The sequence below is a fragment of the Triticum aestivum genome, chromosome 3B, assembly GCF_018294505.1.
Source record: "Triticum aestivum cultivar Chinese Spring chromosome 3B, IWGSC CS RefSeq v2.1, whole genome shotgun sequence".
In the NCBI taxonomy this organism is placed as follows: domain Eukaryota; kingdom Viridiplantae; phylum Streptophyta; class Magnoliopsida; order Poales; family Poaceae; genus Triticum; species Triticum aestivum.
This window is the reverse complement of record NC_057801.1, coordinates 655,668,177-655,686,565: the sequence shown is the minus strand read 5'-3', so window position 1 is coordinate 655,686,565 and position 18,389 is coordinate 655,668,177. Positions and strand designations below refer to the sequence as shown.

Here is an 18,389-nt window from a genome sequence, read left to right as displayed (position 1 = left end):
ACATCGAACGATAAACTTCTCCACATGGTTAATAGGACATAGTGCATCTGACCCAGAAGACATAGTTCATCGGGTTTATAATACAAAGAAAATATAACTAGATAAAATGCAGAGGCGGAGTTGGTCGGAGTTCACCACTTGGTCGGGCCCTTGCCCTTGCGGTCGGCGGCGCGGCGGTCCATCTCCTCCCTGTACGCATCGGAGGTGGGAGGGTCGTCGTCGTCGTCCGTGGTGGTGCCGCTCTCCGATGCGGACGAAATGTAGCCGGAGAGGCGGCACAGGAGGCGCTGCTACTCCTTCGCGTGGTGCGCGGCCTTGGAAGCAACGGTCTCCTTCTCCCGCGCAAGGCGCTCGGATGCCTCGAGCCCAAGGCAGAGCGCCTTCGCGTTCTTGCGTCGGAGGCATCGTCGTGCGTCAACGACCGCCACATGACCTCACGGAGGAGTACCTCCTCCGAGTCAACGGGATGGAGTGCGCTCGGTGGCGGGAAGAGTCGGACTCCACTGCGGCCACCGCCCTCCGCCGGGCCGCCTTTGCCTTTGACTCTGGCATGCGCATTCGCACGGGAGCCGCGGGCACGAGCACCCACATCTGCCTGGCGATGCTGGCACTGGAGGGGAAGGGGAGACGCCCGCGCTCCGGATCTGGAGCGGCGCGGAGTGGGATGGGCAGACGCGGGACGGGCGACCGTGACCCGCATTACGCCGATGGAAGGTGGAGGAGCTCACGTCGGGTGCCACGGAGCTCGAGCTCCCGCCGGTGTCCACGCACGAGTGCTGGATGACGATGCGGAGCGCGAGCTCCTCCTTGTATGGCGCACTGCTAGATTTGTCATCCTCCTCCTTCACGGGACTGTCCCAGTCCATGGGATCGGGCTCGCTGTCGGAGTCCTAACCAGAGTTGGCCATGGCATAAGGGGGGTTTGGGAGGAAGTGGAGGAGATGAGGAAGCAGAGAAGACGAGTGCAGACTGAGAAAGTGAGGGTTTCACTAGGGTTTGTCCGATATGGTGGGGCACCGGTGGGGGCAACGCGGGCCCTAGCCGGCCGATCTGACGTGGCACCCACATCTGGGCGTCCCCATATCCGCTCCAGATATAGGCTGGGTATGAGGAGTGCCGGTCAGTACGGGCGTTTAGGCCGGATATGGGGAGCCAGGTTAGGTGGCATTTTTTCGCCAGGACACTAACCGAGCAGCCCATCCAAATGTTTGGAGTGGGTCCGGGTCCCGTTGTAGATGCTCTTATACTTCTATTGGTAGTTTATTGTGTCACGGCAATTTTGCGGCTTGAAGCTACCTCAACTATGGTTAATGCTTCTAAACAGAGGAATATTAAATATTTCTACTGAATTTGGTGATTTTGAGTATCCACAACATCACAAAACTACATATATTGCTTAATTTCAAACACTCCCTCTATTAGGGTCTATAGGGTAGGTACAGGTTTTTAGGTCTTCAATTTGACTAGTAAAATGTGTTTATATATCACTAGAAAAATATATTGATTCGTCATCGGATGAATTTTTCAAAAGTTATACTTTTGATGGCATAATTCATGCATTTCGTTAGTTAAACTGAGGCCCTAACAACCCAAGCTCGCCTTAGAGACATGTATACTTGCAAGGTGGAATAACTCCTTCCTTTTTTGAGGTCGGTTCCGGTAGTTTTGTGGAAGAAGAATACTAAGCGGGGGCAAAAATTAGCCTTCGTTCATTTGATAAGAAAGAGTATAGTACAACATGATACAATAGAAGTCTGCTCTCCCTCCAAATATGACCTAAGTGCCTAGCGGCTAAGAAAACCTAATTTGTTGTCTCAATTTTATTACTACAAGGTAAAACAAGGTGTGGAGCGTAGGGATGTTGCGGAAGACTCTCACGGTACATTTGTTTCAAATTTCTCGAGAGCAAAGCATGGTCAATGACATCATGACCTTTTTCCCCATTCTTCTTTCATGGACGATGTGTGTCAAGCATTCCTTAATGCAACCCGTCTCAATCCATGAGTGGAAAATGCCTTTCACCTAGTCAATTTGATGGACACGTGCATTTCGTTTTGGTTCACTGGTTATGATCCAAAAATACAGGTTCCATCTCAATCCAGCGGCGCCCGTTGCCTCTCTGTCGGTGGGCGTGGCTCCCCTTCCTGTGGTCGTCGTTCCGACTCATGCTCGACTCCCTCTCCTTTGACTCGTGCTCCGACGGCTTGGGATTGCTTGGACTCTAGCCAGGGAGAAATCTCCGCATTCTATTCTGGCAGCGGCCACATCCGCAGGTGCCGTCCCCTTCTTGAAGGCGTTGTCACAGCCGTTATCTGGGCCCCCCTTCGAGCATTAGCGGAAATCCCAGGTCCGGTTTGCCGCATCGGACGGCGATGGCGTCTTGGCGCCATACTCCTTCGTGAAGGCGTTGTTTTGGTTGCTCGCGGTGTCCTTGGGTCTGAATCAGGAGATATTGGTCGTCGTGATGTTGGTCTGAGCTACTTCTTAGGATGGCGAGCTTAGCGGTGTTTTTTTCTTGTTTAGCCCGAGCATCCCATGTCTCTTTGCTCCAAACACTATGTTCACACCTCTTACGTCTGTGTCATGTGTTGTATATCGCTTTGTACTTGTTCTAACTTCTTTTATCAATGAAATGATACGCAAACTCTGCGTATTTGCGAAAAAATACAGGTTTCTCAACTTGAATGCCAAAATACATGACACCTCCACCTTTTAAATCGGAAAGCTTTGGGCCCTCTTCCGACCCAAGCCGGTAAAATGGATGATACTGAAGTGATTTCGTAAACGTAGTAGTAAAGTCAAGAATATTTTTGGATGAAATAAAATATAATTACTCCTTCCATATCACAAATAAGTGACGTTTTGGGCAATACCTTCAGTCACAAATATACTTTGACAATGAATACCATTTTAGTTTTTCCAAGTTACAAATACCATAGTATAGATTTGTCTCAAAAATATTTCTAAAATCTTATATTTTTATGTTGTTTGTACATATGTTACATTCAAAGTTAGTGGCCAAACCCAAAATATCACTTATTACGATATGGAGTAGAAAATTATAAGTAAATTTATAATAGAAATGAAAAAAATAGGAACACCATATGTGGTATACAACAAGCAAATTATAAAAAGAAAAAAGTCATAAGTATAAAGGAAAACCCAGAAAAAATAGAGAGTGCTCACAAATAATTCCTAAGGTTTAGTGAATGCTCCTAAACTTGTTTCCTCACTCTAATTAATTTTTTATTGACATATTATCTTTGCAATTCTAACATGACATTATTATTTTAATTCCTTTTCCTTATTTAACCATTGTTGTGATGTATTGAGAAAATGTTTAGTGTGTGCCACCTATGTGAAACCACTGCCACGTCACCCATCAAACTGCTTCTAGGCAGGAGAGGCCCAAACTTGTTCTGTCTAAAATATTGAGATGTTATACTGTCAGGTAGTGGAATTCAAATTTAGGATCGATGCTGAACTCGAGCAATACTTCATTGACCAATAATTATACTTTTATTTTATATAGAAATATCAACGATGTAGAGTTCCAGATTTGAAGTGATTGGGACATGGCGGTTTCAAAGAAACTACACCGTGATCCTTGCATATTGGGACATAGTCGCTACCAATATGGTGTTATTTCAAGCAATTAACACCTGATACTATCGTACAGGAGCGGCACACATGACAGCGCCAATCAAGCGAAGAAACACCAGGGAGAATCAGACGTGGCTCTTGATGGCGGAGCTGTATCCAGTGTGGTCGTCATAGAACTTAGCCCACAGCATGACGCCGCCGTACTTGGGCGAGCCCTTGATGAGCGGCAGCACCGACTTGAGCTTGCCGGCGGGCACGAACCCAGTGCCCGCCGCGTCTTTGGAAGCCGGCAGCCCCAGGAAGAGCTTCCCTATCGGCAGTGACTCCCATCTCTTCCAGGCGGCCAAGAATGCTCCACGGCCCGCGCTGATCTGGCACTCCGGGTTGTTGTAGAACTGCACCCACACGAAGTCGAACACCCCCGTCCTGATCGCGCCGTCGTCCCACTGGTCAGGGAACGGGCACTGTGGCGCCGCGCTCAGCAGCACGCTCTTGTCCAAGCTCTTGAGGTCCCTGGCGAGGTCGCCCCAGAACTTGGAGCCGCCTTTCTCGATGTCAAAGTCGATGCCGTCGAGCACGGCGTCCCCGAGGGGGCGAGACGACGACCTCGTGCCGCCCAGGTAGGTGTTCCAGAGGTACATGGCAACCTGGCGTGCATCGCCGCGGGACGAGAGGCCGTAGCTGCCGTCCGCGCCGCCGAGGGAGAGGAGAACCTTGACGCCGCGGCGCTGGCACGAGTGGATGTCCTTGCTCAGGATTTTGCAGCCGCCAGACGAAGGGTCGCAGTGGCCGGCGAGGTTCAGCTCCGGCTTCTGGCCCTTGCCGAACTTGGGGAGGAAAGCAACGACGACGAACTTGTAGTTACCTGACGCGCACGTCTTAGCCAGCGACACCTCGCCGTCGTTCTGGCCCCAGTACACAGCGATGCTGCCAGCATGGCACGTGGCGAAGAGCGCCACCAAGAGGATGGCAGCGAGCTGGAAGGGGGTGAGAGCTCGGCTTGCCATGGCTGGGATCGGTAGCTAGTGACGATGGGGTACGCTGTGTTTTCTGAGTAGGGATGGCTGATGTATTTATAGCGGTTTGGGGGTTACTGGCCACGGAGTTATCCGCGCTTGAAACAGAAACCGAACTTATGAGAGAAACCGCACAAAGAGAATATAAAATTTGATCAGGAACATCGTGTAGAAAGCCAGATGGGCAACGTCGATACGTTCCAGAGAACTGGGTGCGAAAGCCCAAAAGAATTGGGTGTGATCGAAAGACAAAACTCGTCCGTGCAGACTCCAAAGAAATGACTGGGATGCTCCAAGGATCCCAGCAGGTCAGCACGGATACACCGAGATTCCAACCAACACACGGTAAAATAAGATTCTCACGGTCGTAAATACCAATGGACCAATGCTGAATCTAGCGTTAAACTGATGGCTGTGACAGCAGGCAGAGCAGTAGGAAGGCACAGGGGCAACGGATAAAATGTCATCAAGTTCCAGACAATAGAACAAACCATCTCAGTACAAGACAATAATTGTCACTCGTCCCGCACGAAAATTTGATAATTGAGAAAGCAACAAAAGTTCCCAAGTTGTCAATCTCCTGGAAATCCTAGAAGACTAGAGTCTAGAACAACCGGTACACCTTTCCCATCGTGCTCTTCAGGTACAAGCATCTCACCTGCAAGAAATAAAGATGAATCAGTAATCTATTTTAACATATAACCATCAATCAATAGCCAAATGTTGTTGAAAATATTGTGCGCAGGTATAGCAGAGGGCACGTCACATACGTTTTGCCAATTCTTCTTCAACAGAGAGACGAGGAAGTTCACGCTCATCTGCACGTTCTGGAAGATCTGCTTCTCCTCCATACCCAGGTGGCCAACGGCAACACCCATGCAAAGCACCTTTTTCAACTGGAACTTGACTGTGGCCTTGGTCTCATTAACCTTGGACTCAAGGGATTCCTGGTGAGACACCAAAGTTGGAAACTTTCCTGCAGGAGATTACCAAGTAAGAACAAGAGTAATAACAATGTGGAAAACAACAGTTCAGTTACTATTATAGTCCAGAAGATAGCAATGTATGCCTCATTGCATCATACACTACGAAGTACATAATCTAAACAAAACAGTTGATTACCACATAAGAACCAAGAGTAGTAACAAGGTGGAAAACAACACTAAAGTTACTACTATAGTCCAGAAGATAGCAATGTATGCCTCATTGCATCATACGCTACGAAGTACATAATCTAAACAAAATACATTGACATGCCAAAGTGTATGTATAGCCCTTCATAAATTTCAATAAAAAATCCACTAGAAGATATGGTTGTAACATAGATTTCAGCATTCATCAATAGACTACTTCAGACCAGTAAACCCTACGTCTTGCCACAAACCCAGCTCCCATATTTCTTACCTAAGAAAAACAGAAATATTATGAAGGCACAGTTTTATATACTTGTGGAATTTACATTTAGGGAACAAGTACTTGGCAGTAAAATATGAAACAAAAAGGAGCATCTCAGAATATTATCCCCAATGCTTTCTTCATAGGTAAGCAAACCTCAAAGTGCAAGGATGAATATAGAGGAAGCACATCACAGATGCTCTAAAAAATATAATAAAGACGAAGACATTATGCCAGCAAGAGATGGTGATGCTATAGTGTGCCAGTGAGCTACTAAGATTGCACAGCACAAGCAGACAGCAAAGATGCTATGACTTACTGTATTTCATAACATGGCCCACTTTAATAACCTATGACTAAATGCAATATCCATGCAAAAGCCATGAGATGTTTATTTAGCAATAAATAATTGCCAATAGTCAAAAGTTAATCAAACATGAACTATGATTGCACCAACAGTCTTCTAATGCAGAACATGGAACAAGGAAGAAATACTTGCCTGCCTTGTTAAGACCAGGTCCAAGAAGACGGGGAATCTGCTTAATGATAGCCTCAGATGCAAGGAAAGCATGATACTTCTTTGCAAGCTTCTTGACTAGCTTCTTGTTTTTGTTCATCTTCTTAAGAGATTCCACATCCATGCAGTCTAGGCCCATTTTCCCTGCCTGCATCCAGCATTGATAACAAGAATACAACAGAAATATCAGGAAATGTGAAGCAAAGAATTGCTGAGTAGCATACAATCTAAAACAAATGATAAAACTAAGTGTTGCCAATGAGACATTATAAAAATGAACTTATGGCTCAAGAAAAATACTTTGCATGTATGAAAAGTTCTGACTGAATGTAGAAAATCACTGGATTTATACTGGGTTTTGAATGATCAAGGTAACAACTCATTCACTAAACACAAGCAAAACCATATTGAAGAACAAGAAACATAATTATGTTTTCAGCACAAGTGAAATAAAAATTGATACAATCATATGGTACCTCTTCAACATGCTGGGCATCACCAAGCATGCAAACCCTCATCTTTGGGCGAGGGATGTGAGGAAGCTTAACAGAACCACTGAAACGCTTGTCCTTTTGCGGGTCATAGTTCTTCAGACCAATCTGCAGCTCAATGGTTTCAACGAACTTGCGGTTCTTCTCACGGCAGTCATTGATAATGTTTGTGATTGCCTCCCTCAGGGCGTCACTCTGCAACTTACTGAAATATGGAGGAATCAGCAGTTAGTGGAATGGTAGTGCATGACAATGGAGGTTAAGTTCTATGCTTCTGTAACTGGTAAGGTGCTAATAAAACATGACCTAGGTTTGCAAGAAACATGTAGAGGTCTAATAAGCTTGGAGGACTACATGCAGCAGCATCAGTAACTAAGCTTGTCAAAAGTTCAGCTAAATATAAAGCATGTTGCCAATTCGCATAACAGGTTCAACAAAATCTGATGTCCACAGCAATTGAACATCTAAATCACAGCATTGTGCGATAGACACAAAGGGGCGCCTACAAACAGAAAGCCAAGATTTGATACTGACTTATTCCTTCACTTGATGGAAATTTTGCAGGAGTGCTCCCATCCCAGAGCAAGCTTGCTGCCGCTACACAAATATATAGCATCCAATGCCGCTACAGATTTCTAGGGACAGCGTGGCACACAACGAATTCATGGGTCTGATTCCATGAACTCTTTAGGAAATGTATCTAGCAACTGACAAAATAGATGATGCAGTATATAACATCAAATGTAGATCTACAGGACGGATCAGTGGTTACTCGAGCAAATAAAAAAAAACAAGCATGCTTTCTGATTAGAAAGCAACCGCAACCAAAGATGCGAAGCATGTAACACGGTACGAAAGATACATTTGCTAGTGGCTAACGACCGCGCGGTAAATCCTAAGCACCGGGGGCCAGATCAGCCGCCACAACAGCAAACAAATTGACTGGTAACCAATGCTGGATCACATAGCTAACAGACTAGAGACATCTCTCGGCTCTCAGAACCCAAAGCAACACGCAGCTACGGTTTGAACCAGAGGAGAAGCGTGTCCGTACCTCATGGCGCCGGCGGTGGGAGCACTGTTCCTGCGCAGCGACAGAGAGGGAGAAGAATGGCGGGTCAGACGGAAGGAACAGCCGAGTCAAATCGAAGCACCAAGAGGGGAGAAGGGAGAGGCGGAGGTGGCTTACCGCGACGAGGCAGGGTGGGAGGAGGGGGCGGCGCGGCGGAGTGGAAACCCTAGAGCCTGGTTTTATATCTATGCCGGGGAGCCTAAACCCTAAAACGCTCGTGCGAGGGGGGACTACGGTACGGGCTGTGGGCTTTAACTTGACTTTGGCCCATAGATTGTTGGTAGGCCGGATGTTTTCCTTCTCCTTCTTTCGTCTTGTTTTTTGTGGGGAATTTTTTGGTTTTCCTCTAGGTGGCTGGTTCAATTTGCCTCGGAAAATAAGGTGGCTGGTTCAATATATTCTCATTTTTTTAAAAAAAAGCTCTCATACAAAAGGTGGCTGGTTCAATTGATTTAGTTAAATTTTTGCGAAGAGTATGTGGATACCAGTAGATAACTTGTATATTCCCATAAGAAAAACTTGTCTTCCCCTCAAAAAATGGGACCATGTAACTTGTATTTCCCTCGAGAAAAATGGAAAAGATAAATGGTTCTCCAAAAAAAAAGAACTCATTTAAATATTATTTTGTGTAATCAAACTTGTGACACTCACTTGATGATATCATTGATACTACTAATGAAGAGAAAGTTCACACATATGAGGTGGCGAAGGTAGTCGACATAACTTTAAACTTAAGAAATCACGTGATTTTGGAGATGGATGCCTTCACACCTAGTAATATTGGTTCTTCATTGAAACATTCAAGTACACATACTGGAGGGAGGCCATAATTTTAAAATTCGAAAATGGTATCTTGTATCTTCAAAAACCACTAGTGCATACTGGAGGGGGGCCATAATTTTGAGATGTAGGCCCGTAATAAATTCTTTGAATGTAACTAATGATTTTGTGGTAAAAACAAAACTTAAAATCTAAAAAGAATAGAAGTCCTTGGAGATAAACTTTTTGGACCTTTGGGGCGTGGGGCTACGTCATGCTGGTTTCGTAGGTTGCATCAACGGTTGGGTCGGTGGTGTAGGTAAAAACTACAGAAAAGTCAAGCAACTACTGATGTTATTTCAGGCACCTTACGGTGCAGTCAATAAAAAATAAAAATCAACTACTATGGATTTTTTGGGGGCTAAAGTAACTTGCCAAATGCTTTGGAAAAAAGGCATTGACAAAAACAAGTTGGTCGCAACCATTTGGGTTGTGCGAAGCATACCCGGAAAAGTGAGTGATGGAGCTTCTTTCTTTGGCATGTTTTCGGTTCTTCGCTTGTGTAGTTTGCATGAATCCATGATTTAGAAAAAAGAAGTAGGCAACAGGGTAAAGAAATCAAAAAAGTAAGTCGTGTTCACGGAAAGTAAGCAAGATACATAGTACACTGAGGCAAGTTTGCAGTTTACCTACCATATGCTGAAAAGATTGACTTCATGTAGCTTGAGAATTTTTTTCGTGGGCCTGCAAAAACAACATAAACTCCAACACATTCGCAACTGAAAAGGCTAATAGACATGGCCAACAGTAGTAAGCGACTTTTTGAGGGTCATATACTTAAGATAGTAGTGTTGGGTGCATCGTGAAAAACAAACGCGGTCCTGGACCAAACCCACGCGTGAACACATCCGTATCTAGACAAATTTAAGACAAATAATATAGATTAGAGGGAGTCTTATTCTTTGATACTGCTGGTTGTAACAGTAGTAAGAAAAAGCGAAAAAAAGGTCATGCCCCCCTGACTGTACATAGTACATCGGTGCAAAAACTATGTGATTGTAGGCAAGATACATAGTAGATTGAGGCAAAAGTTGTGTGGTTCTAGGCAATCTGTGTTTAATTGGAGGCAAAAATCTATATTGCGATGGAACATGATAACCCACAAGTATAGGGGATCGCAACAGTTTTCGAGGGTATAGTATTCAACCCAAATTTATAGATTCAACACAAGGGGAGCCAAAGAATATTTGTAAGTATTAGCAACTGAGTTGTCAATTCAACCACACCTGAAGATTAATTATCTGCAGCAAAGTGATCAGTAGCAAAGTAGTATGATAGTTTTGATAATAGTAGCAGCATTAATAGTAACGGAAATAGTGATAGCAGTGGTTTTGTAGCACGTGGAACAGTAACGATAGCAGTAGTAACTTAGCAAGAATAATATGTAGGAAAATCATAGGTATTCGATCAGTGGTTTGTTAGATGATATTCATCATTTGACAGTCATAACCTAGGGCGATACGGCACTAGCTCCAGTTCATAAATATAGTGTAGGCATGTATTCCGTAAATAGTCATATGTGCTTATGGAAAGAACTTGCATGACATCTTTTGTCCTATCCTTCCGTGGCATCGGGGTCCTATTGGAAACTAAGGATATTAAGGCCTCCTTTTAATAGACAACCGGAACAAAGCATTAACACACAATGAATATATGAACTCCTCAAACTACGGTCATCACCGGGAGTGGTCCCGACTATTGTCACTCCGAGGTTGCCGGATCATAACACGTAGTAGGTGACTATAACTTGCAAGATCGGATCTAGAACATAGATATAATGGTGATAACATAAACGCTTCAGATCTGAAATCATGGCACCCGGGCCCAAAGTGACAAGCCTTAAGCATGGCAAAGTCATAGCAACATAATTCTCAGAACATAGTGGATACTAGGGATCAAGCCCAACTAACTCGATTACATGATGAATGTCATCCAACTCCTCGCCGATCAGCGAGACTACGAAGGAATTACTCACTCCCGGTGGCGAGCATCATGAAATTGGCGATGGAGAAGGGTTGGTGATGACGAAGATCGAAGATCCCCCTCTCCGGAGTCCCAAACGGACTCCAGATCTGGCCTCCCGATGAAGAACGGGAAACGGCGGCGGCTCCATCTCGTGGAACGCGATAATTCTTTCTCCCTAATTTTTTCTAAAAAATAGGATTTTATAGCATCGGTTTCAGGGTCTACGAGGCCACCAGGTGGGGACAACCCACCTGGGCGCGCCTGGAGGGGGGCACGCCCTGGTGGGTTGTGCCCACCCAGGATGCCCCCCCTCCGGTGGTTCTTGGCTCCAGAAATTCTCTTTTATTGTATAAAAAATCCTTGCAAAGTTTTGTTCCATTCCGGAAACTTTTATTTCTGCACAAAAAACAACACCATGGTAGTTCTGCTAAAAACAGTGTCAGTCCGGATTAGTTTCATTCAAATCATGCAAGTTAAGTCCAAAACAAGAGGGAAAGCATTAGGAAAAGTAGATACGACGGATACGTATCAACTCTCCCAAGCTTAAACCTTTGTTTATCCTCAAGCAATTCAGTTGATAAACTGAAAGTGAAAAAGAAAAACTTTTACAAACTCTTTTGCTCTTGTTTGCATAAATAAGCTTAAACAGCACCCAGGTTTTCATCCAGTATTATAATTAACCATGGCAACAATAACTCTTAAAAATTATATTAACTCATATCAATGACATAATCAGCTAGCGAGCAATAATAAGATATCTCAAATAGCAACACGTTATCAAAACAACCATGATATAATATGACAATAGTGGTATCTCGCTAGCCCTTTCTGAGACCGCAAAATATAAATGTAGAGCACCTCCAAAGTTGAAGCGATGACTAAACATTATAATTCATGGTAGAAAAGATCCAGTCATGATGCACCCAATATTAGCTACACACAATGCATAAGCATGACAGCAGTGCTCTCAGGTTCTGGCGCTTATTTTAGAAGGTGATGACACAACATAAAAGTAAATAGATAGTCCCTCCGCAGAGGGAAACAGTGATTTGCAGCGGTGCTAGAGCTCAAGTTTTTAAAACAGAGGTAAATGAAATTTTGAGGAATGCACCCTTTTTGTTTACTTCGTGACCATCAGTTATCAATATCTTCCATGGTAAACACGCTAGTGGCGGTTCCCAAGCGATAAAGTAAAGGTTGTGACTCCATATGAGTTTTTTGTTTAATTATTTGTAAGCTAAATTATTTTTGCAGTTTGGGACTACGCATCCCTATTACCGCCCCCTTTCTCGTGCAATGGCGAGTGAATAAACACTTGACCTGAGAATAACCCACTTAGCATGGAAGATACCGACTATCTCATGTCGTTCCATGAACAATCCAGGCACACAAAAAGGATATTTATTTGAAGTTTTTAGAGGTGGCACATGCAAAATTACTTAGGACGGTAGGGTAATACCGTATATAGGTAGGTATGGTGGACTCATCCGGAATAATTTGGGTTTCAGGTTTTGGACGTACAAGCAGAATTCTCACTTAGTACAGGCGAAGGCTAGCAAATAAGTTGAGAAGCGGCCAGCTAGAGAGCAACAACGGCCATGAACATGCATTATGCATAAGTAACATTGGACACTAGCATGAGTAGGATATGAACACCATGAACATAAATATCATAGAGGCTATGTTGGTTTTTATTCAACTACATGCATGGACAAGTGCCAAGTCAAGCCACTCGAACATTCAGAGGAGGATACCATACCATCATACTGCATCACAATCATTTTAATGCAGTGTTGACATCCAAGATAAATCATTATCCACTCCTAGCTACTTATGCATGGCATGAGAAACTATAATCTCTAATTGTCATTGCAAACATGTTTAACCATAATGAGCTAATGAAGGAAATATGCCCTAGAGGCAATAATAAAGTTGTTATTTATATTTCCTTATATCATGATATATATCTATTATTCATGCTAGAATTGTATTAATCGGAAACTTGATACATATGTGGATACATAGACAAAACAGTGTCCCTAGTAAGCCTCTACTAGACTAGCTTGTTAATCAAAGATGGTTAAGTTTCCTAACCATAGACATGTGTTGTCATTTGATGAACGGGATCACAGCATTAGGAGAATGATGTGATGGAATAGACCCATCTGTTAGCTTAGCATAATGATCGTTAAGTTTTATTGCTATTGATTTCTTCATGACTTATACATGTTCCTTTGACTATGAGATTATGCCACTCCTGAATACCGGATAAATACCTTGTGTGCTATCAAACGTCACAATGTAAAAGGGTGATTATAAAGATGCTCTACAGGTATCTCCGAAGGTGTTTTGTTGGGTTGGCATAGATCGAGATTAGGATTTGTCACTCCATGTATCAGAGAGGTATCTCTGGGCCCTCTCGGTAATGCACATGTATAACCCACAAGTATAGGGGATCGCAACAGTTTTCGATAAGTAAGAGTGTCGAACCCAACGAGGAGCTAAAGGTAGAACAAATATTCCCTAAAGTTCTATCGACCACCGATACAACTCTACGCACGCTTGACGTTCGCTTTACCGGAAACAAGTATGAAACTAGAAGTACTTTGTAGGTGTGATAGGATACGTTTACAAGATAATAAAGAGAACATAAATAAAAACTAGGGGCTGTTTAGATAAAGATGCAAATAAAGTAAATATAGCGAGTGTGGAAAAGTGGTGGTAGGAGTTGTGGAATTGTCCCTAGGCAACTGACTATGTTACTAGACCGGTAATCACTATTGCAATTCTATTTGAGGGAGAGGCATAAGCTAACATACTTTCTCTACTTGGATCATATGCACTTATGATTGGAACTCTAGAAAGCATCCGCAACTACTAAAGATTCATTAAGGTAAAACCCAACCATAGCATTAAAGTATCAAGTCCCCTTTTATCCCATACGCAAACAACCTACTTACTCGGGTCTGTGCTTCTGTCACTCACGCCACCCACCATAAGCAAATCATAAACATATTGCAAACCCTATAGCGGGAATCCCTCACGCTTGCGCGACACGGAGAGCACCATAGGACATCACCAATAATAAAACATACAACTCAAACCAATCATAGCAATTCATCAATCACCGGTAGGACAATAGAAATCTACTCAGACATCATAGGATGGCAACACATCATTGGAAAATAATATGAAGCATAAAGCACCATGTTCAAGTAGAGGGTATAGCGGGTTGCGGGAGAGTGGACCGCTGGATATAGAAGGGGGAACGTGATGGAGATGTTGGTGAAGATGACTACGGTGTTGGTGAAGATCGCGGTGATGATGATGGCCCTCGGCAACGCTCCAGCGCCACCGGAAGCAAGGGGAGAGAGGGCCCCTTCTTCTTCTTCTTCCTTGACCTCCTCCCTAGATGGGAGAAGGTTTTCCCCTCTGGTCCTTGGCTCCCATGGCTTGGGAGGGGCGAGAGCCCCTCCGAGATTGGATCTATCTCTCTGTTTCTGCGTTCTCTGCGTTTTTTGATTCTACCCCTTCACCGTTTCTTAAATATCCGAAGATCCGTAACTCCGATTGGGGTGAATCTTTCACCCAGATCTTTCTCATAAAATTAGCTTTCTTTCACCCAGATCTTTCTCATAAAATTAGCTTTCTTACGGGTGGACCACGAGGGTCAGGGGCGCGCCGGGGGGGGGGGGGGGGTAGGGCGCGCCCCCTACCTCGTGACCACCCCGGACACCGTCTCGCGTTGATTCCACTTCCCAAAAATCATAAATATTCCAAAAAAATCTCCGTCCGTTTTTATCCCGTTTGGACTCCGTTTGATATTGGGTTTCTGCGGAAAAAAAACATGCAACAGACAGGAACTGGCATTGGGCACTGGATCAATATGTTAGTCCCAAAAATAATATAAAAAGTTGCCAAAAAGTATATGAAAGTGAATAATATTGGTATGGAACAATCAAAAATTATAGATACGACGGAGACGTATCAGCATCCCCAAGCTTAATTCCTGCTCGTCCTTGAGTAGGTAAATGATAAAAAAGATAATTTTTGATGTGGAATGCTACCTAGCATAATCTTGATCATATGTCTAATCATGACATGAATATTAAGACACGAGCGATTCAAAGCAATAGTCTATCATTTGACATAAAACCAATAATACTTCGAGCGTACCAATAAAGCAATCATGTCTTTTCAAAACAACATGGCCAAAGAAAGTTATCCCTACAAAATCATATAGTATGGCTAAGCTCTATCTTCATCACACAAAATATTTAATCATGCACAACCCCGATGACGAGCCAAGTAATTGTTTCATACTTTAATAATCTCAAACTTTTTCAACTTTCACGCAATACATGAGCGTGAGCCATGGATATAGCACTATAGGTGGAATAGAATATGATGGTGGGGGTTATGTGGAGAAGACAAAAAAGGAGAAAGTCTCACATCGACTAGGCGTATCAACGGGCTATGGAGATGCCCATCAATAGATATCAATGTGAGTGAGTAGGGATTGCCATGCAACGGCTGCACTAGAGCTATAAGTGTATGAAAGCTCAAACTAAAACTAAGTGGGTGTGCATCCAACTTGCTTGCTCATGAAGACCTCGGGCATTTGAGGAAGCCCTTCATCGGAATATACAAGCCAAGTTCTATAATGAAAATTCCCACTAGTATATGAAAGTGAAAGCATAGGAGTCTCTCTCTATGAAGAACATGGTGCTACTCTGAAGCACAAGTGTGGTAAAAGGATAGTAACATTGCCCCTTCTCTATTTTTTCTCTCATTTTTTTATTTTTATTTTTGGTGGGCTTCTTTGGCCTCTTTTTTTATTTGGGCTTCTTTGGCCTCTTTTATTTTTCATAAAGTCCGGAGTCTCATCCCGACTTGTGGGGGAATCATAGTCTCCATCATCCTTTCCTCACTAGGGCAATGCTCTAATAATGATGATCATCACACTTTTATTTACTTACAACTCAATATTACAACTCGATATCTCAAACAAGATATGACTCTATATGAATGCTTCCGGCGGTGTACCGGGATGTGCAATGATCTAGCATAGCAATGACATCAAAAAACGGACAAGCCATGAAAACATCATGCTAGCTATCTTACGATCATGCAAAGCAATATGACAATGAATGCTCAAGTCATGTATATGATGATGATGGAAGTTGCATGGCAATATATCTCGGAATGGCTATGGAAATGCCATGATAGGTAGGTATGGTGGCTGTTTTGAGGAAGATATAATGAGGCTTATGTGTGATAGAGCGTATCGTATCACGGGTTTTGGATGCACCGACGAAGTTTGCACCAACTCTCGAGGTGAGAAAGGGCAATGCACGGTACCGAAGAGGCTAGCAATGATGGAAGGGTGAGAGTGCGTATAATCCATGGACTCAACATTAGTCATAAAGAACTCATATACTTATTGCAAAAATCTACAAGCCATTGAAAACAAAGTACTACGCGCATGCTCCTAGGGGGATAGATTGGTAGGAAAAGACCATCGCTCGTCCCCGACCGCCACTCATAAGGAAGACAATCAATAAATAAAATTGTGCTCCAACTTCATCACAAAGCGGTTCACCATACGTGCATGCTACGGGAATCACAAACCTCAACACAAGTGTCTCTACAATCCACAACCACCCACTAGCATGACTCTAATATCACCACCTTTATATCGCAAAACTATTGCAAGGAATCAAACATATCATATTCAGCGATCTACAAGTTTATGTAGGATTTTATGACTAACCATGTGAATGACCAATTCCTGTCATCTCTCTAAATAGATATAAGTGAAGCAAGAGAGTTTAATTCTTTCTACAAAAGATATGCCCACGCTCTAACAAATATAAGTGAAGCAAAAGAGCATTCTACAAATGGCGGTTTTCTATGTGAAGAGAAACAGGCAATCCAGACTTCAAATGATATAAGTGAAGCACATGAAGCGTTCTATAAAGCCATACTCAAAAGATTTAAGTGAAGTGCAATGAGCATTCTATAAATCAACCAAGGACTATCTCATACCAGCATGGTGCATAAAAGAAAAATAAAAACCTAATTGCAAAAGACGCTCCAAGACTTGCACATAATGCATGAACGAAACGAATCCGAAAACATACCGATACTTGTTGAAGAAAGAGGGGATGCCTCCCCAGCATCCCCAAGCTTAGATGCTTGAGTCTCCTTGAATATTTACTTGGGGTGCCTCGGGCATCCCCAAGCTTGAGCTCTTGCCTCTCTTCCTTCTTCTCACATTGAAACATCCTCGATTAGACACTACATCCACACAAAACTTCAACAGAAAACTCGGTAAGATCCGTTAGTATAATAAAGCAAATCACCACTCTAAGTACTGTTGCAAACCAATTCATATTTTGTTTTTGCATTGTGTATACTGTAATATAGCTTTTCCATGGCTTAATCCACTGATATAAATTGATAGATTCATCAATACAAGCAAACTATGCATCAAAAACAGAATCTATCAAAAACAGAACAGTCTGTAGCAGTCTGAACATCCACCATACTTATGGTACCCCAAAAATTCTACCAAAATTAGGAAAAATAAACAAGTTGTATAGAAAGATAGTGCAAAAGGAATCAAAACCAATTGACGTTCCAGATAAAAATTTAAAATCGTGCACTACAGCCAAAGTTTTTGTCCTGCACCGTACAAACCAACAAGCATTGTAAACACCCTAAAGGCAAACCTTGGCACATTATTTTTATAATACAATGAAATTGTACAAGGGAATAATTATTTTTGATGAAAAGTTTCTATAATCAAGATTCACAAAGTTTCCGTGAGCATGAACAAAGTTCAAGGAGCTCTCCCACTTCAACAATGCTTGTCTCTCTTACTTCCACTTTCCTTTTTGAAAAAGTTTTTAGGTTCCCCTCTTTATTTATTTTGTTTTTAAACTATATAAAATCACTCAACAGAAATAAATGACTCTTAAATGACTCTCTAAAACTTCCGGGTTGTCTCCCTAGCAGCGCTTTCTTTAAAGCCATTAAGCTAGGCATATAGTGCTCAAGTAATGAATCCACCCGGATCCCAAGGTATATCAAAGCCAATTTTAATTAACAATGATTTGTAATTTAGTAGTGAGCACAAAGTAACATATATCATGCAACAACGAAGTCTAACTCTCTTCCTATGCATCGGCATGTCATAAAAGAACAATTCATGCACACATAGTAAAGGCCAATGCATAGTATAAGCAGTTTCTTGCAATTTCATAGTATGGGAAACATAGAGAGGTGGAGACAGAGTTCCTCTCTCATAATAATTGCAAGTAGGAGCAGCAAGCACATGCATATTATATTTATCAAAATCATCATGTGCAACGGTAAAAGGCAACCCATCAATATAATCCTTAATAAGTGCAAACTTCTCCGATATAGTATAATCGGGAGAATTCAAAAAGATAATAGGACTATCATGTGTGGGTGCAATAGCAACAATTTCATGTTTATCATAAGGA

The 18,389-nt window shown here is 42.8% G+C and overlaps 2 protein-coding genes and 1 non-coding gene across 3 annotated transcripts; all 3 read right to left on the bottom strand.

Moving 5' to 3' along the window:
* Positions 1–3,686: 3,686 nt before the first annotated feature.
* On the bottom strand, positions 3,687–4,615 carry LOC123071496 (acidic endochitinase-like). The gene has a single exon (XM_044495075.1). It carries the CDS (start codon positions 4,608–4,610, stop codon positions 3,729–3,731), a length of 882 nt encoding a protein of 293 aa, XP_044351010.1. The 5' UTR covers positions 4,611–4,615; the 3' UTR covers positions 3,687–3,728.
* A 458-nt stretch (positions 4,616–5,073) lies between these two features.
* On the bottom strand, positions 5,074–8,322 carry LOC123071494 (60S ribosomal protein L10a). Its single transcript, XM_044495074.1, has 6 exons — positions 8,212–8,322; positions 8,077–8,106; positions 7,008–7,227; positions 6,514–6,679; positions 5,390–5,595; positions 5,074–5,277 (listed from the first exon to the last, which is right to left on the bottom strand). The coding sequence occupies exons 2-6, from the start codon at positions 8,079–8,081 to the stop codon at positions 5,224–5,226; spliced, it is 651 nt and encodes a 216-aa protein (XP_044351009.1). The 5' UTR covers positions 8,082–8,106; positions 8,212–8,322; the 3' UTR covers positions 5,074–5,223.
* On the bottom strand, positions 6,122–6,217 carry LOC123073189 (small nucleolar RNA snoR26). The gene has a single exon (XR_006435641.1). It is a non-coding gene; the product is annotated as a small nucleolar RNA snoR26 (small nucleolar RNA).
* Positions 8,323–18,389: the final 10,067 nt, after the last annotated feature.

Bases quoted from the DNA above. Each gene is read 5' to 3' on its own strand.
- LOC123071496 (XM_044495075.1), bottom strand. From the start codon at position 4,610: ATGGCAAGCCGAGCTCTCACCCCCTTCCAGCTCGCTGCCATCCTCTTG.
- LOC123071494 (XM_044495074.1), bottom strand. The intron at 5,596-6,513 runs GCAAGTATTTCT...AATCTCCTGCAG, and splicing joins ACCTGGTCTTAACAAGGCAG to GAAAGTTTCCAACTTTGGTG. The intron at 5,278-5,389 runs GTATGTGACGTG...TATTTCTTGCAG, and splicing joins TGAAGAAGAATTGGCAAAAC to GTGAGATGCTTGTACCTGAA.